This window comes from Caenorhabditis remanei, chromosome IV (genome assembly GCF_010183535.1).
Source record: "Caenorhabditis remanei strain PX506 chromosome IV, whole genome shotgun sequence".
Lineage (NCBI taxonomy): Eukaryota > Metazoa > Nematoda > Chromadorea > Rhabditida > Rhabditidae > Caenorhabditis > Caenorhabditis remanei.
Window position 1 is genome coordinate 4,142,145 of NC_071331.1, and position 27,939 is coordinate 4,170,083.

Below are 27,939 nucleotides of genomic sequence, written 5' to 3' on the forward strand. Positions count from 1 at the left end.
GACGCATAGGGTAGATGCAATTTCAAAATGCCGCATACCTAGTCATGATTATACTCATTCGAACCGTCTCAACGCCCTGATGCCGAATATTACATTGATTTTTGTCTGAAATTCGATAAAAAGTTTGACAACTTTATTTTTATCAATTTCATGTAAGCCGAACAGAGCGGCAGGTGGCTTCCCCATCAAACGAGAGTGTTGAGTCTGCTCCACCGAAATAGTCTATGCAAAGTGGAGAGGGAAAAGAAAGAGAGAATGGTGCTGAATATCTATTTCCCCCTTTTATTCTATTCACAACTAACCTCATGACGCGTTCCCGGAAATACGCGTCCCCCTTTCTTCTTGATTATTATTGAATTCTAGTTGATACATATTTTATTTTTATTTTCATAAGGTAATTATTACACAAGAAAATCGAAGGACATGCGTAGAATTGCTTCAAAAATGTAGTACTTGGGTTACATTATTGATTTTCGGAGCAAAATCTTCATAAAATTAAGAGTTTTGGCCATTTGGAAAGAAATTTGGCAATTTTCCGGGTGTAAAACCAAAAATAGTTTCAGTTTCTTAAATCCGATTTTTCTGATAAAAAAATTGTTCAAAAATGATTTTACAATCAGTTGCAAATATTTCAAACAATATTTTTCAGATATCCTACCGGAATGGATGTCGAACAACATATATTATTGATTTTTTTGGAATTAATTTGATTTTCGACGAATTTGTGAGTAGGTAAGCACCAGATTTTTGGTATTTTGGGGTCGTAGTAGATATTTTTCGAATCTTGATGGGAATACAAAAATTAAAGTACCGTAAAAACTGTAATAGAAGCGTCCCTTAATTAGAGACGCATTATCAACATGTTAGAATAAATTTCTCTGGTTTTCACACATTCTTCTTCAAAATTCGTGAAAAAAAGCAAAATCAAAACCCTTTTTTCGTTCAAAGTACTGCAAATTTTGAGGTTTTCGTGTAATTTTGACAGAGAGAATGTTAGTTTGATTGAAAATTGATGACTTAAAGGTTTGAAAAATAGCTTGATCGAAATTGTGATTAACTTGAGTACACATAGGGAAACCTTGACTGCTTATAACTTTGCTCACGGAAGGATTTTGAAGAATTTTATTTCACATTTGGAATCTACGAACTCGAAATTATCTGGTTCCAAATTCTTGAGTCGTTTGAATGAGAAGGACTTCCCTAGTGAACTTTTCGTTCACAATATCCCATTTCGATTATCCAAATACATACACTTGATTAATTTTCAGCTAACAATCACCTCACTGGATTGTTCAAGTCAGCAGGGAGCCGTACGTCTGGAAGGCAACCCTCCAGTTGTTTGTCTACCTGCGCGACTTGTTCCGTCCAACAACTGTTCATTTCGACACGGATTTATCGAGGAAAATCCAAGGGAATTATTCCTTGAGACTGTTCGACCTTCGATGCCACCGGTGGACTTGATTAGTTTCATTACGATTCAAAAATTGGGTAATATATATATAACTATTTTGTGAAAAAAGATATAACGCAGGCTTGCTAGATTAAAAACAAGAAAGTTTCTATAAATATTCTATTTTCAGCTCCCAAACTTCCACTGTGTCTACCTCCCAAATGTGTGCACGTAGATCACATGCAATCACACTTGTTTGATGAATTGCAGATTCTTGGAGGTCGGCAAAGCTATCCAAAAAAGGAGCATCTTCCGTGATGAGTTGAAGATTCTTGCCAATTACTGGGTGGCATCTGATGAACTCATGTCGTGGAAAGCCTTCTTTTTCCACGATATCAAAGATCACGACGATGGACTCGCGTGCGATGAAAAAAGACGCTCACAACACATCAGGTACCTTTTTTCAATTGCATAACTTTTAGGTCATTTCGAAATATAGGACAAGTGATTTTGCAGGTACACCGACCCAAGAACTGGCCGTGATTACATTAGAACCGACGGAGCCATTGCGACAGTCGTGAAGTGGAACGAAGATATGGATATCACTGGTGCACTGTTCTATGTTTGGGATGAAACTATATTCTTTTTTTATTTATTTTTTTTCTTCTCTGGAAAAAAAAAATTTTGAAAGAAAGACGTTCGAAAAGTTATTGCTTTAATATATATATAACGTCTTAGGCGCATAGATTAAAACAAATTGGAGCAACTTATGTCGACACGAAGTAAACAACTTCAATAGGACAATTAGTTGTTTTAAATCTTACCCAGGTGTTTTTTTGTAAGCACTCGAGAGGGGACAAATTGGGACGTTTCGAAAACATAGTCATAAAACAGCTAGAAATGCAGCCCGATTTTTGTGAAACTTGGGAAAACGCGTCCCACCCATTAATGTCTGTAAAATCAGTGAAAGTTTCACTGTACTCCGAGACTGAAATTTGATGAAAAGTTAGTTTTTGGTTTCCAATTTGAATTGGTCTAATCTATGTGCATTCATTTATCTTTTGATGTTTCAAAATTAGTTTCGCGTTTTGCTATTACCTTTGATTTTTTCTTAGCACTCACTTGTTTTATATAATCCATTCGAACAATTTTTCTTGAAAATTATAAAAATACAATTTTATTTTCTTCCCACGCGCTCCGGAATACTATTTTCATGTAAGAGAAACCATTAAAACTTGGCTGAAACTTTGAAAAACATATATGGGATTCGTTTCCAGTATGGAGCATAACTATAGTAAACATCTATCAGCTCTCATGTATCCGTTTGGAAGCAGTAATCAAAATAGCATGAAACTAAATTCTTCTTGTTTTTTGTCTGTTTCAGATTTATAGTTTTTTCTTCTTCATATACATTAGCCTTCGTTTCTTCCAAACTGACAAAAAATGAATTCAAAACGGATACATTTATGACAGAAAGCGTATTTTCCAAATATGAGGACCGTTTCTATGTGCAAAATTACCAACAAGACAAATGATGTGTGATATCTCATCTGTAACTGAAAAATTTTATGAGAGAATTTAACCTATAAGCAGCTGTGGAGTATTTAAATAAATGTTATTATCGTGAAAAAATAACAATGACCATACTAAACAAGCGTCCTTTGTTCTCCCACAATGGACAACATGGTGGAAGGATTCTCAATGTGTCTCCTTGTAGAAAAAATACCTGACTGTTTCAAGTCGTCAATAAGTTTGGGGACATCAAACTCGATATTATCAGAATTGTGGTACTAGAAAATAGAAAAAATAGAAAACGTTTCATTGTTTCACCAACTTCACATCATCAGTGACCACAATAGATATACGATATATTTACTCCATGGGTGTCTCTCATAATAACTTTCTCTGAAATCATTGCTTTTTTGAGATGAATAGGTTCCTTGAAGATTTACTGATGATCTATCTGTTTAAGTTTGGGGACTTTATGTAACATTTGGGATGGACGTTGCTCTGATGCGCCCAAAAGTTTTTCATTTTCTGTAACAGTCACTTCTGATTTCAAGTTTTAGGTTTTTTAATAACTTCATTGTTAGAATGTGACATGTTTTTAACAAATTTTCAGTTGCCATTCTTAAATTCCAGATTCGGTGACATCTTTCAATTGCCGCTTTTTTTTTCAGGAACTATTTACACCTTCCAAACATTTCATCTTCCTCCTCCTTTTGCCGAGAAAACACCATGTACCATTGGTCCGGTTTTTAGTAGACTTTCTGCATGTCTTTCCTAAAAATATTTTTTCAATTTCATCAATTTTCTAAATTATTATAAATTATAATTATACTGTCACAGGCCAGTCTCTGACCTGTCTCTACTCTCTTTTCCTCGGGTTCTCTCTCGACTGAGATGACGTCTTGCTCTCGGCTCAGCGAGGCGTAAACAACCACGCGGCCGGCCGAGAGACCCTTTTCCCCCTTTACATTTTTAGTTTCTATACTGGTGCGGGTGAAGGACGGCAAGTCCTTCTCCTTGCTATACCGGGAAATAAATGATTGCAATCATAAACAAAATGTATACCTAAAACAGACTGAAATGTTAAAAGGATGAGCAGGTGCATTCATGCCTTTTACATGGAGGTCCCACCTCGAGTAGGGTGATAAAGTTGGCGCCCTATTATTCAACTTTATCATCTGCGAACTCAGGTCGTCGCAGGATTCAAATCTGTCCTGAAGTGCTACCACTACACCGCTACACCCATGGAACCCACCACCCCCATTTGAACCCCACTACCTACCCATTTCTACTATTCATTCTATAACTTCTATTATATTACTCTAATATTCATCGTCGTCAGTCTCAGGGCAATGCAGTTGCGATGTTCTCGATTTCAATCGATCGCGGATTTTGATTCGGATTGTTTTGGTTCAATCACTGGAAAAGGATTGGCCTGATGTGAAAAGCTGTTATGGGAATCTTCAATGCCGGAAAGGAAAGTCAATATAATTATAATTTTTTTAATACCATTTTGAGAAATTTCCCACCCCTAGTTGAGACAAAAAGTCACTAGAGTGAGTGTAGGATAATGAGCGGATGAGCACATGCGCGGAAGCGCATGGTTATTAAGTAATTGACTGTTCAAAAAATTCAACAGCTAAAATGAGTCTGATTTGAATAGAACCAATAATTGAGAAGATTGTCCCCCAAATTTTAATTGAATTGTAGGACACAGCTTAAAATTTTTATTTTTTAGAATGTTTGATTTTCTTCTTGTAGATACTCGCCTCAAAACATCATAGTTTATTATTGTATGTTACCGCAACTTCCTAACGCCGCCAGTTTGACAAAACTTCGGTCACTAGATAAGATTAGGGCAATAAGACGCTATGAGAATCTGATTTTTGTATTTGAGACCCCGATGACGATTGTTTATTTTTGTGTATTTTATGTTGTTTTATAGTCTGTTTCACTGTTTTAGGCTCTTTTGAACTGTTTTTACCCCAAGTTTCCAACCACTTTAAAAAAATTCAAGTTGGTTGACGCTTCGGGACGAAGCAGTTCTCGAGAGGAGGGGAGAGCCTTAGGGGAACCCTTCGGAAAGTGGTCTCTAACTTGATCTCTTACATAGAGTTTCGAGGACGAAACCTTCTTTCCAAAGAGGGGAGGATGTCACAGGCCAGTCTCTGACCTGTCTCTACTCTCTTTTCCTCGGGTTCTCTCTCGACTGAGATGACGTCTTGCTCTCGGCTCAGCGAGGCGTAAACAACCACGCGGCCGGCCGAGAGACCCTTTTCCCCCTTTACATTTTTAGTTTCTATACTGGTGCGGGTGAAGGACGGCAAGTCCTTCTCCTTGCTATACCGGGAAATAAATGATTGCAATCATAAACAAAATGTATACCTAAAACAGACTGAAATGTTAAAAGGATGAGCAGGTGCATTCATGCCTTTTACAATACGTTTTATTGGCATCAGGATAAATGATATAGTTTTCTGGTACTTTTCTTTTTCTAATATTTCATCTATCGAAACAGAAATTTTATTTTGTCGCGCGGACAACATTAATATTGATAAAAAATGTTCACGTTTTCTTTTGGCTTTCTACTGAAACTTCAATTTTTTTGAAGTACTTTTCAAAAAAGTTTTTTTCCCGGTCTCAAGCTGTATACTGGCACCAAAAACAAATAATGGAATGATGTCTGTTTCACTACTTTTATATCCAAACAGGATAATATGTACCATTAATTTTTTTTCACGAATTTTGTTTTTATGCTTCAAAGTTCCAAGAATTTGTTGGCTAGTGTTTTTGAACATTGTTTATCGAATACCCACAATATTATCCCAGTTCTAAGCTTTCAAAAATTTTTAAACTGCTGGTTCTCTTATCTGTTTCAATCTAACCATTTCTAACCGTGTTGGAGTTCTCAAGCCACTTTCATCATCGAACTCCGTTTAGTAGTTTTTATAAAAGTTAAGCGTTTTTATTAAGCGTTTTTATAAAAGATTGATAGCTTGAGTAATTCTCAATCATGTGAGGTTAAAAAATTATTAAAGAGTCACAAAAATGAAACTAAGCTTCAGCACAACAGTGAACCAGCAAAGTCTAGAATTAATTATTTTCAAGCTCTAAGAATGTTCTGAAACATGACAATTATATATCTGAAACTTCTTCGGATGACATCACCAATAAGTTTGACAACTGAAAACAAATGTCGTACAGGACCTAGAGAAGAATTTTCTGTTACAGTCACTTTTGGGGTTTCAAGTTTCTTGTATTTTGATGACTTTATTGTTAGAATGTTACATATTTTAAACACATTTTCAGTTGCCATATTTTAATTCCAGATTCGGTAACATCTCTTAATTGCCGCTCATCTGTTTTATTTTCAGGTACCTTCTAAAATCTACATCTACCTTCTTTTTTCGTGGTTTACCGGGAAATCACCATGATCCAATGGTACGGTTTTCAGTAAACTTCTGCATATCTTGATTTTTTTTTTGAAATTTTATCAATTTTCTAAATTAAATTATAATTGTACGTTTTATTGAAATAAGAATAACAGATATAATTTTCTGGTTCTTTTCTTTTTCTAATAATAAAATCCCAATATTTCATCTATCATTCTCAATGATGATTAGTTTTTGCCGGAGCAAAATTTTTATTTTTATGCGCAAGACGGCATCAAAATGTCATTGATCGAAAATTTCAGCGTTTTTTTGTCTTTCAGTTGAAACACAAAATACAACTTTTTTGAAATACAGTACTTTTCAAAAATGGTTTTTCCCGTTCTCATTCTCTACTCTGGCATTAAAAACAAAAAATGTTGTTATGTCTGTTTCACTGTTATTTAAAATCCAAACAGGATAATACCAGTAATTTTATTAACCATTCCGTCGTTTCAAATATGCATCTTCCTCCCAAACGCCCTCTTAAATACTTAGTTGTCGTGTTATCTACATTATTATCATCTCCAAAATTTACTGTATCTAATAAGACAATCTTGAAATGGAATTTTTTGTAAATATACAAAAAAAAATCCAAAAAGAGTATTCAGGGTTCAAAGTTCTAAGAATTTGTTGGTTAGAGTATTTGAACATTGCAAATATTTCATCCCCCAGTATTATCCCAGTTCCTATTTTTTTAAATGTTCAAACTGTTAGTTCTCTAGTTTAAAACTTATCTGTTTCAATCTGAGCATTTCCTAACACGTTGGAGACCTCAAGTCAGTAAGTCTACATACAGTATTCGACCATTTCTATAGTTAGTTTCCACCTGATTTCTTCATAATCCGTTTCACATTCTTTCAATACAACGGACAGATGGTATACGCCAAGTATGTTTCCCATTTTAGTTCTGTTTCAGTGACATAATTATTGCAACTTTTAATGATAGTGATAGTGATATTCTTTGCAATGTATGTATAGATAGAAAATTTTTTAATAGTGTGAGGTTAAAAATTATTGAAAAATGAAAGAAAAATGAAATAATGCTTCGAACAACAGATAGCGACAAAGTATAGAATTAATCAATTTCAAGCTTTATGAATGTTCTGAAACATGAAAATTATATTTCTGAAACTTCCTCGGTTGAGATGACTAATAATTTTGAAAACTGAAAACAAAAGTGATACAGAACAGAACAACGAAAATACACTCTTCCTAAGAAGAAATAAACATTTTGAAGCAGAAATATGTAGATTTTTTGAGAAAATAAATCTTTCATCGAGAATCAGAGATGCACAAAAGCCATTTTTCGGAAACAGAAGGGGCTTAAATTCAGAGAAAAACTTGATATTCTATCACAAATTAGTACTTTTCAGATGTTTCTGGTATATTTCCGAGGAAAGTTAGCTAGAAAAACCTCCGAATATAAGTTTTTGATTAAACTTGATATTCGAACTTTTTCTTGACATACATCTGACATCGAGACACATAGTTTGGATTACCAAATTTTCACATCTTTGAAACCGTTAAGTTTCTTGTTTCAGAAAAGTGATGAAAAGGCGGGGAAGGGAAAAATTCATAATTTCGAACGTCTGAGCGATCTCCGAACTAGAGGTTGTGGGTTATTTAAAAATTGAGAAAACTGTAATTTTTAGTTATTGGACATTATTATCTCCAAATTTTTCTTTAGACTTTTTTCGTTTTTCTCCTGTTTTACAGCAGTTATAAATAACTAATTTTTCAAAATATTCTGATAACACATCGATTTCAGAAAGTTCTTCCCTATTTTGCAATAAAATACGACTTTATTTTAATAATACATTGACAATCTGCTAGATTTTCCCGATGCTAGTAATTTCCACTGTTTCTAACTGGGCATTAAAACGAAACTCACATGAATCAAATAATGGAATGTACATTGTTGTTGTATATTGTTGGAAATCTTAAAGTTTTACGAAATTTCAAAAAGAAACAAGCGAGAAATGAAATAAACTAGAATATTTATTTTGAATGAAACTGCAAAAGTGGTGCTTCAAAAGAGAGTGATGCAACGAAAACATGTTAGTGAAGTACACACCGGTGACCTTAAGCATGCTCCAATAAATTAAAAATGAGAAACAATATTAAAATTTTGAAATTTTCGGTTACTTTGAGATCAGAATCGAAAATTTCGCCTTTTTTCAACTGATTTCGCATATAATTCGCTCTGATGAATGTTTCTCAAACTGGACATTTTGATTATAGCTTATGTGAAACAATATAACATCCGTTTCAAGTAGTTGTGTTTAGTAATAAAGACTCAATTTTTTGATTCTGAAGGAAAGTAGAAAGTAGTAGTAGTAGTTAGCCCGTGCTGAAATATCTAAATACTGTGGAACAGGAACGCTGACAAATTTTTCGACGGATTGAAACACGCAGATTATGAACATTTCAAAGTTAACGTGGAAAAAAACTATCAAACACAATTATCTCTCATTATTATGCTAAAGTCAGTCGTATGGATATTATATACACTTCCCAAGTACTTCTTGGACTTCATCACTAGTTAGTCGGCTTACAGTTTCGAAAAAAAAACAATAATGAATCAGAAACTTTTACTCCAGTAAATCCAACATCAACGCAAAAACAACAATTTGGTCACTTCATTGAACATAACTCTCTATTTCAGAAAAAGTGAACATCTTTTTGTCACTAATGATAATAATCCGATGATAATGATAGCTACCGTAATGAGTGTACTTTTTAATTTAAAAAAAAGCATCGCAGCACCATAGAACAATTTTGTTCTTTCTTATAGTTTCTTTATGAAACAGAACGTTGACTAAACATTTTTGTTTGTAACAAGTTCTGAAGTTCTTAGTCAGGTAACGAATCGTGGTACACTTGCGAACTAGAGAACTCCAACGGCCATACACTTTTGAAAGTGACAGAATATGTTTCACGCAGATATTTTCAATCTTTGGTGGACGAAATTTTTAATTGGAAAAGCTTTAGAGATTCATGAAAACTGTAGCTAATTTTTCTTTTATTCTTCACTAAAACTGTCATGTTTTTAAAGGTTTCTGGACACTTTGAAATCGGATAGTTCTAGATATACATATTAATTCTGGTACTAAATTGATGTAGGTTGCAAAAATTCTCATACTGACTAGGGAATGACTTACACAAAGTATGGAGATACACAACATGACCTATATCGCTGGAAAGCTGACATTTCCCTGATTCCGAATCTATATTTAGTTTTTGCAGTGGCCCTCTCAGTTTTGAGAAATCCGGCTCCAAAGTTTGGGTAAATTTTAGTGCTCAAACTCAAGTTGTCAACCCGCGTGTTGCCCTAACGCGTAAATCCATTCGGAAGATAGCTAAATCAGCGGTTGAATGGTCGAGGGGGTTACAGTTGGAGTAGTAGGTGGACACTCTGTGGTTCGACTCCTTCCCTTTTTTCCTTCCTTTTTTATTTTTTTGTAATCCTCGTTTTTGGGTCCCATGGTCATCAAAATGTGTCAGAATTCGGTTTTTGGAGCTTTTCGAGTCTATATTGACTTCCTGCGACGTTTTAAGAAAAATTATTTTTTTCAAGAAATTCCACTTTTCTGTGACCAAGTCCGTGGTGGGCAGTCGGAAATTTTTTTGAAAATTTTTTCGTTAAAAGTTAGAAAAACAGTAGAAAATGTTATAGCAAGGTATAAAAACTTCTCAAAACTGAGAGGGCCACTGCAAAAACTGAATATAGATTCGGAATCAGGGAAACGTCAGCTTTCCAGCGATATAGGTCATGTTGTGTATCTCCATACTTTGTGTAAGTCATTCCCTAGTGAGTGCCTACACAAATAAGGCTGCCAATACATATTCAGCACCTTCTGTGCGAAGAAAAGATTTCGAAATTCTAAGAAATTTTGGAAAAAGTCGGGTGTCTCCTTTACTTTCATTTTTCCTTTTTGACCATATTTTTGTTTCTGATTCTATTGACACGAACAAATCACTACTAGCACTAAATGGTTCTTTAGATGAGTATAGTGAAACACTGCTTATATTTTCCAATGACGTTTTATGAAAATATGCAAACTAAAACTACTGAAACTACGTTCAAGTTTCAAAATTTCTATAATTTGTTTGTTTTAGTTGTGAGAGATTGCTCCGGTAGCATCACATACATGTGTAATTATAGCAGTCATTATTATTTCTCAACCGGTAGTTTGCTGATGTTTTTCTTTTTCAGTTCAAACACTTTTCACTGTGTTGGAGTCTGCTACACTTGAAGTTTTCCCAATTCACCAACAATTTTTGATTTGATTTGACTATTGATTTTGACACGTAACAGTGCAAAATGAAAACTTCTAGCAGAGTGCAGCATTGTGTTAAAAAATGGAAACAGAACAAATTTGCGAATTTGTGAGAGAAGTCAATCAGCACAAGAACGTTTAAAAACAGAAAAAAATACAATGAAGCAAAGAAACAGTGTGAATTTTATTTTACGAAAATTAATTTGACGAAGTGCATGCCACTCATCAGAGTTGTACGGAAAGACATTTTTCGATTTCCGGAATCCGGAATCCGGAACCGGAATGACAAAAAAACCCGGAATTTCGGAATCCGGATTCCGGAAAACTCTGCCACTTATTCGACAACCAGTAATGAAAGTTAACAGGGGTATTACAGAATAAGGGGTAGTGGTCAAAAGTTGTTATGTTCATCTTGTTTTTCTTCAGAAACTACTGCAACAAAACGTACTTAGAACTTATAGTAACCATAAATAAGCTTTTAAGACAGTATAAATAGGCTAAAGTTTGGAAAACATGAAATTTACGATTCTGAGAGTTCTTCAAATAGCATCACTATCAAAAGATTTTTATGATAAATAAATATGTATCCATGTAAAAGGCAATAACAACGGTAACAGATTGTAATTTTAGATAAAAAGATATTGAAGCAGAGCCATTGTCAATCAATTTTTGCACCTTTTGAAACAGAATATTTTTAGTTTTATGAGCTGATTGAAAAGATGAAGAGAAAAAAAAACGGATATCAATGTTTCAAAAGTAATGAAAAAATGGGGGTTAAAAACATAATTAAAAAACAATTGGAAACATGTTATAATAAATAAACCAATGAAAAATTCAAAGTGGTAAATTCAAACCTAGCATATGATATGGGTAAAGCAGAATTCTGTCTTCCGCTTTTCGCCTTTTCAAAACAACTCTTAATTAGAACGTTAGTGGTAGTAGTCTGTTTGAGGGATAAAAATAACACTTTGAAACAGAAATACCGTAGAAACTGTATTAGAGCGACACCTTTAACAGAACGACACCTCTAATAGAACGACAGCAAAATTAAGCTTCGAAAAATAGAGCGACAGCCTCTAATAGACCGACACCCTCTAACAGACCGACACCCTCTAATAGACCGACACACTGTTTTTGGGTATTTTCGTTGTTTTTTCATTAATTTTTCATGTTTTTTCTTCCGATTTCACTTTTATTCGCATAAATCGAACCTGACTGACTTTTAGAACTTCGTTCGAAAAATAGAGCGACAGCCTCTAGTAGAACGACAGCCTTTAATAGAACGACAACAAAAACCTGTTCGAAAAAAAAAGCGACATGTCGCTCTAATACAGTTTTTACGGTAGCTGGAAAAACCTTTGAAACAGAAAAAGCTACGTCCGAACAAAATGTTCTGCTGAAATCATGGAAAACGGCGTTTTAGAACATTTCTGAATAACAATTTTACTGTTTCTATGCGGTCATTAACCAGTATTTGTCATCAGTAGTTTACTATATTCTTTACAATATATGTGAGCTAGATCTTAGTAGAAAATAAAAAATCTACAGTTTTTAATTGTGTTCAAGAAGGAAACCCGCATTATGACTTGTTTAAAATGTTGAACAAGTTTTAATTTCTCTTAATTTTTAATCCTCACCAATTTTTAACATCTGATATTTGCATGGACACCATTGACCCCAACAAAAATACATGGTATTACAGAAAACGTGACACAGTAATATATGTATCTCATCATGCTTGAAATTTTTTTGAAATTTCTGTGTTTTAAAATTAATTTGGAAAATGTGAACGATATGAGAAGCATCATAAAACATTAAAACCAAATTTTGATTTCGAGAAACATTCCTGTTTCACACTGCCATTCTATATTGGTGGCTGGGAAAGATAAGCAATTTCAGCATTAATCTACTGTGAATGATTATACTGTATCCTGTTTTTTTTTCATTTGAAATTTCTGATAAATTAAATTAAAAATTAGCAAAGAAAAATGAGAACATTCTCTTGGCAATACAGTTTCACGTGCGCGAGACCAGATTTTTCTTTGCAACGCATTTTTTGACCCCTTTGTTGTGAATGACTTCTCCGAGGCCGATTTTCAGACTTACCTCGAAAAAGAAAGAATTTTAATTTTTATAACCTCTTGTTTTTTTCTGAATGTTTTTAGAAGAATAAACGTTGTTTTTCAAAAAAATGGAGAAAATGTGACGCCGGAATTGCACAAGGACTGTTCAAAGGTCGTAGTTCAAAAGATGAAAAGTACGAAAGTTGCAAAACAGTCTGCTTTTGAGTATCGTAACCAATCGATATTTTTTTTTTCTAGTAAATAAGTTATAAATCGGACATCAAAATTATTACAGATTTTTGTTAGCAATTACGAACGGATTGATCAATTTTTGAAAAGTGATGCTTTTTTATGCTTCTAAAACAGAAATTTTCCAAAGGTATCTTACTAGATAGCAGAGAAACTCAACTGATCATTTTTGTGAATTTCTAACTACAAATATCATTTTCTATTAGAAGAAACTATCAGAACGTTTCAAGATTGCGGGATCGTAAGAATGGTACGACTGAAGCAGAAAGACATGCTGCAAAATAAAAATGTTACTGAAACAGAGAAAATTCTCCTTTGATACAAGTTATTAATTAAATATATTTTTCGCTTTCAAATTATTGTGTTCAATGACCCGATAACTAGAATGAATAGTAATACCTGTTTTTCAGAGAAACTTTGACTAGAGACAGCATTTGTAGCAGAAAGTTGTAGTGAACTGAACCGTCAAGAAGAAACAATAAAACAATAAAAAATTGTATTTTAAACATTCATGAAACAGAAAATATCCAATTCAGAGATTGGTTTGATTGACTGTTTTACTCAAACATTTGTTTGTGGTTGTTTTAAGTGTAGAGAGAGGGCCCAGAAAAGAAGATAAAAGGAACGGGAGTTGGGAATGTGGTGAGTAGGAAAAATTGTAAATCCCCCTTTTAAAATTCTCCTATCTTCATATTTATGAAATGAATAAACTGAAAATAAACCAAATATGCTTACCATTTCGAAACAGTGACAAAAATGAAAATAGTAATGAAGAAACAATGTTTTGGTAGTTGTCGACCTTTTTGTTTTTCTTACCTTTTTCTGGGGAACTAGTTTTACACAAGACAATATCGTCGTTTAATTATTCTCTGGGATTCAAAAATCACATTAAAAAACGGATGAAACTGAGAATTCTGGTTGGACACAATAGGCTATACTCAGCCTTGTCACGGGCCGGACCAAACAAAAAAAATTCCTGCCCGGCCCGATATGAACAATTTTTCATAGTTTTCGACTAATAATTATAAATTCAATCAAAAGGCGAATAAGTTAGAGAATCACAATTACAATTAATCAGCTGTCTCAAGGTATGAAACCTAATCTGATTTTTTGTGACTGCATAGTTTTAATTTTTCTTTTGGCAGAAGTCGAGAATATACAGTAAAAATTAGCGGGGAACTGAAATGACCAACACCAGAAAAATAATGCTTCATTTTTAAGTGTTATCTGAAACAGACAATATTTTTTTAATACTGTTTCTCATCTGCATTATAGGAAAAAATTATTTTCTAATGCCGTTGCTCGCAATTCATTCCGTAGTGATTTAAAAAAATGATATACCATTCGTTAATATGTAGTACAGGTAAATTTTGCAAAACAAATTTAAAAAATTTCAAAACAGTAACTTTATCACAAAGAATAACAAAATATCCTAATCGTGAGCTTGAAAATAATCAGGTTTATAACGCATGATTCTTCTTTACCGTAATCCAAAATCAAATCCTATCACGCTCTTCATTTAGGTTGATTCTTTTAACCACACTCACTGGGACTAGAAAATTAGAAAAAAAATCAATCTAACATCTAAAACGGCACCTGAAAACTTTTATCATGATTGCGAAACAGGTGTTCCCACCGAGTTAAAAAAAAGAGAAAACTCAGCGCCTATTGAAAGAAATTTGTTTTTGAATAAATTTTTCAAAGCGCTATAAAACGAGTAAATTTCCACCAAAGTGATTTTGAAAAAATACGGAGGAGTCGTTCGTAAGATTTCAAAATGAGCAAGTACCGGTGATAAAAATGAGATAAGGATATAAATTTTTATAAAACAGGCTTTGGTTGATTAATTTCCAATCAAAGTGCTAAACCACTTTTTCAAAAATTAACGCTGAAAAAAACATGTTTTTCGAAAAAAAGTCGCTTCACCCGGGCCGACCGGGCCGGGCCGGGCCGAGCCGGGCCGGGCCGACCAGGGTGACCGGGCCGGGCCGGCCCGTGACAAGTATGGTTTTGGGCAATGAAACACAACAAATTAACGAAAAAAGTCTTCTGGTTGTACTGAAACAGGTGCTTGTAATTTTTTAAAGCGTTGACGTTCTATTAAAATATTGCATAAAATCGAGTTTTCCAGCAATACTGACATCTTATAACATACTTGTCAAGGGCCGGGCCGGGCTTTTTTTTCAAAACTTCCGGCCCGGCCCGGCTCCTCAGGCCCGTCTTTTGGGGGGTATTTTTTTTTCAATTAAAAAAAAATTTTTTTTTCGAATTTAGGTAACGGTGGACTAAGTTCAATTCTGATTTTTTCATAGAATAATGTATGTGTGTCTGAGTATATTTTCATATCGAAAGAAAATTTTCAAGTAATTTTTTTTCAAGTTTTATAATATAATTACTTTCGCCATTTTTTATTGTTTTCTTCCACGGCTACAGAAATGCCCAAACTGTTTCGCCGCTCGATCTCAAGGGGGTTTCGACCAAATTTTTATATTCTTTTGATATGAAAATGAACTCACGAAAACACCTAGATTATTCTGGGAAAAATTTGATTTGACCATAGTACAACTTCAAGTTTTTTATTGCCAGAGGCGTCTCGCAAAAAAATTTAGTCAATCTTTCGAAAAATATACTAAATCATCATTAAATAAGTGTAAAAAATGAGCAAATTGGGAAATTTTTCCCCCTGAAAAATTGAATTTTTGGAAAAAATTTGAAAATTTTTCTCAATAATCCCATATCCCTGAAAAGAGGGGCCTGAGGGGCCGGGCCCGGGCCAAAGCTTTTCAGGCCCGGCCCCTCATTTGACAAGTATGTTTTATAAAACACGATAATGTTTTGTTACGGCAAAAGCTAACTTTTGTGTTTTAAAAAACAAAGAACACTGGAAAGTCTATATTATGCAGACAGTCGTCATAAATATAAAAGTTGAAACATAGAAAAAATTAATAGTATTTTCAGACAAAAGTTTGAAATTCTATCACCAGGTGGGATTTGAGAATCAATTGGTTTATTTTGGTTATATATCAGTTAGATTTTTTTAGTGAATCAATCCAAAATCTGTTTGAAATCGGCTGTTCACATAAGCTTGAAGTTCCTCAATCGTATGTGTGGTTCAAGAATATCACGTGTATGAATCAATCACCATCGGATCAGACACTCGATAAAACATTTCTGAAGCAGATAAATGTATGTTTCATGTGGTTGTGTTGACTGACTACAGATTCAATAATTCGTTGGTTCAGAGGGGTTAAACTGTTATTCAAAGCTTTCTTTTAAAAAACCTTCAAGATTTTAAAAATCCGCAAAGTGAAGGTTTTAAAATAGTTATAACAATAAAACATGAAAAAAATGGCGAAGAATGAAGGAAAGGCATAGACTCACATCGCCCACCGAAAAGCGTTCGAAGTCAAAACGAAAGGTGGCCAAGTTTTCCTTATGCTGCGATTTTCGCGCCCGGACGCTGGTAAACTGATAATAGTAGAACAATTCAATAAAACCGTTTTTGACCACAATCTAGGCCGCTTTTCATTTTTCCGAGATGAAAACGTTGAGTGATCCTCTTCCTCAGCTTCGAAATCTTCAAAGAGAAACCTAAAGTAAAAAAAAACTGTTTCAGCATGTGTACATGAGGAAGGTTTTTTACAAAGTATACTTTCAACATCATCCTTACTATTAACAAACGCAAACGGATGTATGTTTGTTTGTCTGTCGCCGATCCTACCGCCCTTCTTACTAAACCGATTTTCTTCAAATTTGGACCAAAAATTCAGAAATTTTCTCTTAATGATGCCCGTCTATTTTTTTAGTTAGAATAGGTCTCGACCAGAGTTGCATGGAAGTGAAAATTTCTTATCCGGAAGTCGGAAGTCGGAAGTCGGAAGTCGGAAGTCGGAATTAGATTTTTTCGCGAATATTCAAAAACTCCAAGAGAAAAGATCATAAAATTGACGGAAAACAGTGGAAAATTAGGTTTTGGATGAAGAAAAGCCAATTTTCTCTCCTTTTAGACCATTTTTTCAAGTATTTCTGCGAAATATACTTTTCGGAAATTCCACAGTTATGGGATGTCGGAAGTCGGAAGTAAAATTCCTTATCCGGAAGTCGGAAGTCGGAAGTACAATTCCTTATCCGGAAGTCGGAAGTCGGAAGTCGGAAGTTATTTTTCTTATCCGGATACGTCATAATGTTTTATCGGAAGCAATTGCATAAAACCTCTTTCAAGCTGAATAAATGGTTGAAAATAATAAGTCAAAACCGCAAAAACACCGTTTCATGTTTGTTTAATAGGTTTTCTGAGCAAAAGTAATTAATTGTAGTCAAATAAATTACGGATCATTAAAAAACAATAAGTTGCCCGCGTACGAATACGGGGTGATAGGGTCCTTATACAATATGACGCCAAATACACAGTTTCTTACAATAAATTTACTTTATTGCAAGAAAATAAATAAAGAGAGCGATAAACTTACAAAACAACCAACGCTAAAACTAGAACTAACTCTGAAAGCCAACCGACTCCAGAAACTACTTGTTGCCACGTGGAGTACACGTGTCCACGTGAACTGACGCGCTGAGGTTACGGTAGGCGCGTGAGCTTTTGGCGGAGTGTCGTTGCGTATTTATTGTGGGGACTCGGAGAACTACAGGGTTATGAGGGTACCTTGCCACCGTCAACTAATAACTATTCCAACAATAACATTCTGCCAAAACAGTGGGTTTTGTTAGTTTTTCAAAATTCGATGATTAGCATTAAAGGGCACGGGATTAATATTTGCAAAGAATATATAATATAAAAACATAAAACGAAACAGGTAAACTGGGACGCTGTAGGACAACAAAGCAGTGATTCAGCAAATACACTTCTGGCAATTGCAAAAAATTAAGAAGGCCATTTGTTGCCCGTTTTTCATTCTTGAATGAAAATTAATAAAGAAACATCAAGAAAATCTGCGTTTGACCCAAGTTCAGTGAGAATACTGGTGAGAGAAGCAACTCTCGATAAGTAAATAAGCCAACTGGTCGCCGCCAGTAACAAGCCTAAAAATTGCAGTTATAACTAATCAACATAATGTCAAAAACCCAGATGGGTTATTCGACAATAGGTAAACAGAGCTGTGGTGCAAGGTCTAATATGATGCCAAACTAAAATGAATTTTAAAATAAAAGTTGTTTAAGTTACTTAAAATTATCTTAATGGTTTGACGGTTGTGGGGCTCATCGGTTTCTGTTATCCTTGCAACAGAGTTGTGCGGAAGTGATTTTTTCTAAAACAGAAGTCGGAAGTCGGAAGTAAAATTTCTAATCCGGAAGTCGGAATTGAAAAAACGCCCGGAAGTCGGGAGTAGCTTTTTTTCGCAAATATTCCAGATTTCAAGAGAAAAATCATGAAACTAGCTAAAATCATTGGAAAGTTGGTTTTTGGCTGTAGAAAAGCTTATTTTCTATCCTATTTGATCATGTTTTCATGTATTTCTGCAAAATTTATTCTTCCTAAATTTCACAGTGTTCGAATGACGGAAGTCGGAAGTAAAACTCCTTATCCGGAAGTCGGAAGACGGAAGTGAAAAATTCCCGGAAGTCGGAATTCCGCGCAACTCTGCCTTGCAATATTGCAGGTGTTCACTAGAGAAATGAAAAAAAACCTTTCAGTTTCATAAAAATTATATCCGAGATATATGGCAGAGTCAATAATGCATACACCGTTATTTTTGTTTATATTAAACGTCATGATATTCCCATTACCCCGATCATCTTAATCCTTTCCTCTTTCATGTTCCAAGTTTCTCATGTATCGATCGATATTGCATACAAGACAGTGTGAATAAGTGTGACATCACCTTGTAAGCGTTCCCATCTAATCCCTTATTCCAAAGTATCTTCTCATATTTACTGCGTTTCGCGCGGAGAGCACGCAGTCACACTGTCATTCTCACGCATTTTTGCGACATTATACCGTGAGCAGTCCCTTTATATTGGTCGGTTATTGTTCTCTCACTTCCGTCTATCGATTGTAAATTTGTATTGTGCTAGTTGTAAATCTAGGTAGTATTTAGTTGAATTCGACTATCTTTGAGAGTTAGTCAAGACACAGTGTCATAGAAAACTATATGCAGCATCTCCGCGCCAAAATGTTTTTGATGATTTCGATATTTTTTGTGCGGGGTTTAACCGAAAAAGAAAGAACAACAAGCTTCATTCAAAAAATTCAACTCCCTATTGTCCGTTCACGCTACAAGCACGCGATTTGGCTGAGCGGCGACTCACCAACTGGTGTGCAAACGCGCTTCACTAGAGTTCCGGCTTCGCGGGAAAATAATTTGAATTCACATGGATTAAAAATGACCCTGTGCCACGGTGTCTGAGTGTCCCATACAGGGTTGAGCGGAATTCAGCCATCCGACCCCGTCATTTTAAGATTTTTTTCGTCTTCCGTCTAGAGGTTGCCAGCTTGAAAAATTTGTGCGCCGCCTACTCGAATTTACTGATATTTTTAAGATTTTTTGCAGCAAAGCTATCAGTTTCAGTTTTTCCGAAAAAACGGAATTTAGCACCAGTATAACCATCTTAAGAGCTTTTTACCACTAAATTAGACCAAATCGTATTTCTACACTGACCAAACATCTTTAAAAGCGCATATGCCTAACTTAAGTGGGCGGAGCTAACAACTTTCCGCCATTTCAAAAAAACCCGCATTTTGCTCAACTCTGGTCCCATAAACTGATTTTCTGTAGTTCACCGCCAATAACGAAAGTCCCATTATTTTCCACTGAAAAAATTTGCTAAACTTATAGACCTGCAACAGTAATATATCGCCCTAGCAAAATGCTTTTTTGTTTTGATCTACCGGTTTCTTGTTGCCCGCTAATTATTGACTCTAGTTTGGCTACGTCGAGTCTTTTTGCGCACGCGTTGCACGTCAGGGGTTCACAGGCAATATATTTTTTTTTGAAAATAAAAGATTGTTTCATGTCGATGATATCAGCTTTTCCACTTTATTAATTTTTTAATGACGTCTTGCCGTTCCTCAACTATACATAACAATTTTCAGTAATGTACCCCAACTACTACCAAAACTCACACAACTACCCAGTGGCGGCTCAAAATCAGCAGACAGATGCCAACGGGCAGCACGGTAACCAGGACTACTTACAGTATGCCGCAAATCAGTATTGGACACAGACAGGATATATGAATAGTGAGTTTATCTGGATTTTGGGGCTTTATTAGCACCAAAACTAACATTTTTCATTGGGGATTTCGGTGGAGCGAAGTTGTAAAAGCTACGTCAAACCAGTAAGTACAAATATGTTTCAGACTACAATCCACCCGCGCCTCCCGTCCAGACCCCATTCGAGCCAGTCAACCCGGATTCCATTAAGGTCACTCTGCACGACTCAAAACTGTGGAAAGCGTTTCATGTACTGGATAACGAGATGGTCACCGTCCCCAACGGACGCCAAATCTTCCCCACTCTCCACTACAGCGTATCCGGTCTCCCATACTCAGCAAATTACATTTTTGGGCTGAAACTCCAACGAGTTAACAAGAGCTAGGATCCAGAGCGTCAGAAGATATAATACAAGAGGAAAGGATAAGGAAGAACCAGAAAAACCGAAGGCAGATCAAAACAAAGATATTTCGGTAAGTCATCCTCTTTTCTTGACTCCCCTTTCCACCTGTTCTCATCAGGCAAAGGTTTGGTGTAGTGGTTAACAATTTTGTTTATGACTTTGGTCTACCCGTGTTCGAATTTTTTTGCGGCAAACTTTTTTTTTCTTTTTTTTTTCTGACAAAATTTGGATTAGACAATGTGAAACAGTGCAAAAAACAGAAGATGAAGTACTTTGGAAATTATGGGTCTCGCCACGAAAATTTAGATGTTTGGGGTACTGTAACTTTTCGTTGTGGGATCCAACCGGTTTAAAATTTATGTATTCGTGATCAGTGCGTCAAGACCAATCAGAGAAGTATAATCATGAGTATATTTCGTGCATTCTGAGTCTCGACGCGAAAATACAAAATTACTGTGGCATTTCGTGGCGAGACCCAATTTCTTCCAAACTACGTCATGATTATACTTTTATGAAAGCTCTCAACGTGCTGAATACGATTCTGTACCTAAATTCACGAAATCTTAAATTTGTATTTTTTTTTAGCTCTTCGTCACCAGCCACTGCCGTTACACCCCCATACTATCCGTCTATTATATGCAAGCCAACGAAAAGAAATTCCTAAAATCATTTGTGTTTAAGGAGACACAATTCGTTGCGGTCACTGGTTACAAGGTAAAATTTATTTTTAATTTTCAGATTTCAAAGAATATTTTTTGTTTTAGAACGACGCTGTCAGAAAATTAAAAACAAACAAGAATCCATTCGCTCGACCGGATTATAAGGAGGATTATAAGGAAGATTATAAGGAAGATGTTGTGGTGAATTCAGAAAAGGATTCAACATTGGATTCTGGAATTTCGTCGATGAATAGCACTGTGGCGTCGTCAATTGAGTCACCAACTTCTAGAAGGGATTCAGGAGTCTCTTCCCATTCTCAGAATCAATATCAGTTTTGGGCCTCATCGATGACTCCAGGACCATTCATTAAAGCACGTTGCAAGTTTAAAGCACGTTGCAAGCTTTTGAAATTTTCACCACAGAATGCATTTTATGAGCCTCTGCTATGAATTGGAAACTGATCAGGGAACATTCAAACTTCTTGATACAGGTTTTAAAAGTTTGTGGTTATTAATTTCTTTGAATATACTAACGTTTTCAGAGCTTAAACAGAAGAAATGACATATAACCCATCAAAATCTTGAAAAATCAAAATTTTCAACAAAATTTATTTCTTTTTTTTTCGCGATTACCCCCAAATTTTTTTTTGAAAAATTTGTTTGCATGAGTTTTTCTATTTTTTTAAGCATTTTAAAACAGCCTAACAACTTCACAGAAAAAATTATTTTTTTTGACTCTCAGTTTTCGGGGGTCTGGTCAAAGTAGGAACATGATCAAAAAAATTTTCATAGCCTATCAAAAAGCCTATGAAATTCTCTACTTTTTACTTGTTTTGCTTTGTTCGCCAGATGGAAGAACATTGAGAAAAAAAATGATGAAAAAAAAATTTTGAAAAAAAAATGAAAAAAATTGATTTTCTAAAAATCTGAAAATCTCGAAAATTAGGTCCAGTCACCGGAAAAGCTCATTAGATTGGTCATTTTTTTCGCAGAATCTATCAAATGAGCCAAAAAATCACAAATTTTGTGGAGCCAGTCGGGAGTCATTCCATGTTAATTTTCTATATGTTTGCTCTGAACTAGTGTTATTATCATCTTTTCAAAGACATTTTTTGCCAATAATGTTTTTTTTCTCACAAAAAAACTTCATTTTCTCATTATTACGTGGTTTTCTGCACTTAAAAACTATTTTATATCATTTTCGGGTTACTGTATACACTAGTCCGCAATCACCGTGTGAAGTGTACACAACTTTTTCGACTGAGTATTTGATGCGGACTTTTCTATTTCAAAAGTGTTGACTTCACAATAAAAATTGTTTTCGCTTTAATCTTCCTCTGTTTTTTTAGAGAAAAAGGGGTCTGACTATAAGCCGTACTGATTGTAGAAATGAAAATCTTCAAAGTTACAAATACAATTTGAGACAGGGATTTCGTCGATGAATAGCACAGTGGCGTCGTCAATTGAGTCACCAACTTCTAGAAGGGATTCAGGAGTCTCTTCTCATTCTCAGAATCCATATCAGTTTTGGGGCTCATCGATGACTCCAGGACCGTTAATTAAAAAGGAACCCACTCCCGAAAATTCTAGATTCGATATGAATTACACTTCCGGAGGAGCGTCTACTTCTGATTCTCAGAATCAATATCAGTTTTGGAACTCATCAATGACTCCAGGACCATCCAGCGGTGTTAAAATGGAACCCATTTCTTTTAATATGGATCTGAATACTCAATACAATAATCTACCACCATTACACTCATGGCAACCGGACCCATACCCGCTCACGGCCACTCCAGGGCCATCGAATCAGCCATGGAATGAGAACAGCTTCGGACAGAAGCAGAACTATAAGTTTTGAGTTAATTGAGTTAATTGAATAATTGGTTTAATTTCGATTAATTTGGATTTCTTTGAATAAAAATAATAGAAATGAAAAATGATTTTTAGTAAAATCGAAAATTGTTCGGTTTTAAAACAACGCAATTATTCAGAAAAATTTTGTTTTGTTCGTTGATTACTAAAAATGATGCAGCTTACGGTTTCAAAAATGTGACTTTTCGAGTAATTATCACAACCAATAATGTAGCATTTGGATTAGAGGAATTGAACAGAAAACTTGTCCGAGAGGACTACACAATTGAAGCATTTCATTTATACTCCAATTTCAAAAGTTTCTTAGTTTAATCATCTGAAGTATTGGAATCTGAAGTAAAAATTATGGCTTCAGAACTCCTGTATATTGTAAAACCAAAAGAGAACAAATACATTTTATGCGCGTTTTTAACAGTTTCTCTTTTCTCCTTTCATTTCGAATATTTTTTCATTGAGTCAATCGTAATGTGGACCATTTTTGCCGTTAAAAAAATTCCGCCCTGAATAGTACACCTGTAAACAGATAATAGACAATCAACCAGTTATAATTGAAAAGTTATACATTTGATGATTCTTTTCTGTTTAATGAAACCGCCAAAATCTGTTTCTTTCTTTCAGAGTAGTAGAGGAAGATTGAAATTTTTGTCTGCCACGGTTCTGAATGTTCAATGAAAAATTATGATAACTGTGTCAAGCTTATCATAAGTGACCATTCTTATTTCAAAAGTGTTGATACACAAGAAAAATTAGTTGACGCTTTAATCATCCTTTTTTATTGAGGAAAAGCTCTGACTATGAGCAATGACTGGTAAGCTGTGATTGCAGAAATAAAAGTCTTCAAAGTTACAAATACAGTTTGAGACAGGGAAAAATGAGTCACGGAGAAAAATGAACAAAAAAAGCTATTCAAATTTTTTAAAGTCTTGTGAAAGGGTAGAACTCAGACTATGTCTGCCTTCTTCATTTTCTCTAAACCTCTCTTCTCTAGGCGTCTCAACACAAAGAGGAAGAGTCGGAGAAGACTGGCTCCGCCCCTTTTCACCAAGAGAAGGGCGTCGCCTCTCTTCAGTGAGTCTAGCTGGATCCTGGCCCATGCATGTCACCTAGCATGGGGTGAGTCCCTTTCCTACTGTATCTCAATAGGACTGGGCCTCACAAGGATCCTTAGGCCCTATATATATTACTCCCATTATTCATTACCTATTATTACTCACTTATCATATTCTCTTATATAATCTCCATACCTAAATCCATATACCCATACACATATAATCAACACTACTCCACTCTCTGTAAGCCCGAGGAATCAGGTGAAGGTTGAGAATTCAGAAGGGGTTCTGGAGCGATCCCCCTTCACATGGAGGTCCCACCAATCTTTTCTTTACTCTTCCTATTTGAAAGAGATACTAATATTCATACTATTTCTACTGTGAACTAATATTTTACTACACCAACCGGAAACTCGTGTCGCTATCAGAGTTCAAATCGATGTTCAAGTAGGTCTCATCGACTTTCTAGGAGTATGGTTCGAAACATATTCCGAGAAAGGTCCATCAGCTATGGTGAGGCACAGGTATGCGAATTAGATAAGGACGATATCAATCGTCACAACTCCCTTTTAATCCTGAAACAGTGGCTTAGGAGTATTTTCTGTAGCTCCAGTTTAAGATCAGGAAATATAGTTACTATGTGTGTATTTATTGGAAAATCATACTATATTGGGAAAGAAGTATATTGAAGTACATTCTTTTAAATCTCTCTTTAAAATCTCTCTATTAAATCTCTCGTTTAAAATCTCTCTATTCAAAATCTGTCATAAAATCTCGTTTCTTATACTAACATAGTTAACTGGTCGTTAGGTAATTTAAGAGTATTAGGAAGTAGATAAAATAAGCATTTTATCAAGATTGAGAAGTTCCTAACTAGTGACTAAAACAAACCCAACTTCCCACCCGAAATTCCAAATCTACCAAAGAAAAGTCCAGTCAGAGAACAACATTGAGACCATAACATTATAGTACAGGTGTGGATTGTAAGAGGGCTTAATTCAATCGGTTCAGAGACGAGTGAACATAGCAATCTTTAACGTTAAATTCACACCACGAGACACGTCTAGATATAGTAAGAAGATAAGAATCAGACGTTGCCGGTTATGCTCCATAAAACGAAATGAACTAACCAAGTCTCGGAGTTACTGTAATCTACTGAGTGTAGTCATTAAGAATGGAAAAATGACATATATCTCAGGCTGAAAGTGAGGTCAATATATCCTTAACCAATCCAGACCGTGACAAAATGGGTCATAGAAATCTAGAATCTTAGAATTGTTAGACCAAAGAACAGTGCTATCATGCTATATAAAAGGAAATAAAGTAAATTGTTATGGGAAGGTTAGAGATGCATTTCCGTCGTCGAAGTTATCGACAATTTTTATATAAAGCTATTGCTCACCGAAGTACCATAATACTCTCCTTGATAGCACCCGGAGACCTCTAGACAGGGATGACGGAAACATTAATTTGTATGACCTGGAAGGAAATTACTGCCTGGCTTGACTCAGACTCGCAGGAAAAGCATTTCGCTAGAGTGATAGAAGGGCCCGCATACCATGTAGTGATAACCTGTCACGGCCGTCAGGCTCACTAAAGTAACATGGATGTTTAGAATTGAAGAATAAAATAAAATGGTTAATTTCTCCATGTTCTTTGAAGGGTCTGACCAAGAAAGGAAATCCATGAATCCTAGGCAGACTATATGATTAGCAGAATTCATCTGCCCTTACTTTTTCGCCACAAGCGCGACAGCTACAAAGCTATATTAATGATAAAAAACAGTTTGATTATAGATTCTAGATAGGAGTAGATTCTGGGAGAGTCAGAAACTACTAGGTTACATACGCACGAAATAGTGTTGCGAATCCGGAGACATGTTGCTGACTAGAAGAAGAAGAAGGACTACGGTAGAAAGATCAAAAGTGCAGCCCGTGGGGCATAAATAATACATCGTCACGAACAAAACCTACAGTAGGACGTCGAAAGGATGCGAAACGAAATTAGGAGGAATTCGAGTGTAATTCCCCGGAGTGTGCAACAACTGTGAATAGCAGATGACGGGAAAAGGGGGGAAGCGGAAAGAAATAACAGGCGGGTCGGAGAGGCGTAGATTATAATTTATTTATAGTTGTCAGGCGCTATACGAAAATTGTACACAATTGTATACGCGACAGCCGTCGACATCTGGCATTAAGGCAGACAGCCGCTATGAAATTGAGGAGCAATGAGACACTGGGGGGCAAGACTTTCAAATTTACCATAGGAGAGTAAGCCACGCCCACGGACTACGGTAGAAGGGAAGGAGTAGAAAAGGGTGACCAGTCTATGGGAAAGGTCATTTATCCCTCTCCTTTATAGAACCCTTACCACCCAAATCCATAAATTTCCAGAAAACTTGGAATTTAAAGCTTTTGGCACTGACCTGCCATCAACGCCCACGTGCACCCAGCTCACACAGCTCATACAGCTCAACGCTCGACAACTGCCCAGCCATCTCACCGACCCAAGAGAATCGTCCAACAGAAGTTGAAGTTAGTTTCTTTTCCATTGGTTAGTGGGGCTAGTCACAATTAGAATTAGTTTAGGAAAACTTCTCAATCCAAATCAAATCAATCAAATCAAATCAATATCAAATCAATATCAAATCAATATCAAATCAAAATCTCTCAAATCTTGTGAGCACCTTGCTCAACTCTCTCAATCTCTCTCTCTCTCTCTCAACGTTTCTCTCTCTCTCTCACTCTCATCTTCATCACCTAGTTGGTCTATCAACGTCGGAAAAACATTAAGTCTCTCGCTCATCACACGCAAATTCATCTTCATAATCATACGTTTCATTCAAAACTTGTTAAACTTATTTGTCTTTTTTGCTCTATATACTCTGCACAAGACCAGCTATCGCGCCAAAATAGTTCCCTCCGTTCAAGAAGTAGTAACCAACCACTGCTAAGGAGCGTAACTACATCGGCACCGACAGTAGAAACATCCCTAGCGGCGCGTCAATCACAAGGTCTTCATCCAACCCGCTAGTAGACACGTCCCGGGCCATAGATTTTTTTTTCCGTTATCTCCTACAAATCCTTCGTAGAAGTTACTTCCTTAAGAGTAATCAACTTTCAAAGAGCCTTGAACCTAAATTTTTTTTTTGAGAACCAACCGGTTACAAGTAGTCAATCAACAGGAATAGTACCACAGAGTTCTCAAAACTCCGAGATAGTGATTAAGGAAGAACCTAGAGAATCGGAACCAGAAATGGCTAAGAAAGAGTTAGCGGAGGATCTGAAGTGGACGAATCAAGCCATACCGGCAGAAACGGACACTCAGAAAGCGCTCAGAGCGGTATCAGGTCACATCCCGAAATTTAGCGAAGGCAATACATCGACCCTGCGCTGATGGCTAGTCGAATATCGAGGTGCCTTGCATAGCCTTAACATCAAACAGGAGGCGGGCGCTAAGATCATGCCATTCTTTCTCGAGGGGCTAGCAAAGAGTAGATTCATCCAGCTAAGTCAAAACCAAACTAACACCTGGGATAAACTAGTTGAGAATCTTATCGCTGCTTTTGAAGTCCCAGGAGACCGCGAACTCGTCCAGCAAGAGATAACGACTCTTAAACAAGGTCAGCTGTCAATTGCGGAATACGCGCAAAAGCTGAAAACGTTAGGTGAGTATGCCTACGAAGGCATACCGGAGACTGTGCGGGATGGGTTGCTCGTGAATCATTTTATGCATCACGCAGCCAGCCACATCCGCAGGAAGCTCCTTAGGATGGAAAATACACCAAAAACGTTAGAGGAAGTTATCCGCAGAGCGGAAAGATTCCAAAGGCTTCATGACCTAGACGAGGATGAAAAGGAAGA

General features: G+C 35.8%; 3 protein-coding genes across 3 annotated transcripts; all 3 read left to right on the top strand.

The window, feature by feature from the left end:
* Positions 1-1,649: 1,649 nt before the first annotated feature.
* On the top strand, positions 1,650-2,176 carry GCK72_012397 (uncharacterized protein; the record flags this gene model as incomplete). The annotated part of the gene is made up of 3 exons (XM_053729079.1): positions 1,650-1,843; positions 1,907-2,012; positions 2,129-2,176. 3 exons carry the CDS (start codon positions 1,650-1,652, stop codon positions 2,174-2,176), a joined length of 348 nt encoding a protein of 115 aa, XP_053583851.1.
* Positions 2,177-19,972: 17,796 nt separating this feature from the next.
* Positions 19,973-21,602, top strand: GCK72_012398 (uncharacterized protein; the record flags this gene model as incomplete). The annotated part of the gene is made up of 5 exons (XM_053729080.1): positions 19,973-20,117; positions 20,237-20,301; positions 20,483-20,563; positions 21,079-21,207; positions 21,258-21,602. 5 exons carry the CDS (start codon positions 19,973-19,975, stop codon positions 21,600-21,602), a joined length of 765 nt encoding a protein of 254 aa, XP_053583852.1.
* A 988-nt stretch (positions 21,603-22,590) lies between these two features.
* Positions 22,591-23,013, top strand: GCK72_012399 (uncharacterized protein; the record flags this gene model as incomplete). The annotated part of the gene is made up of 1 exon (XM_053729081.1): positions 22,591-23,013. One exon carries the CDS (start codon positions 22,591-22,593, stop codon positions 23,011-23,013), a length of 423 nt encoding a protein of 140 aa, XP_053583853.1.
* Between the last annotated feature and the right edge of the window lie 4,926 nt (positions 23,014-27,939).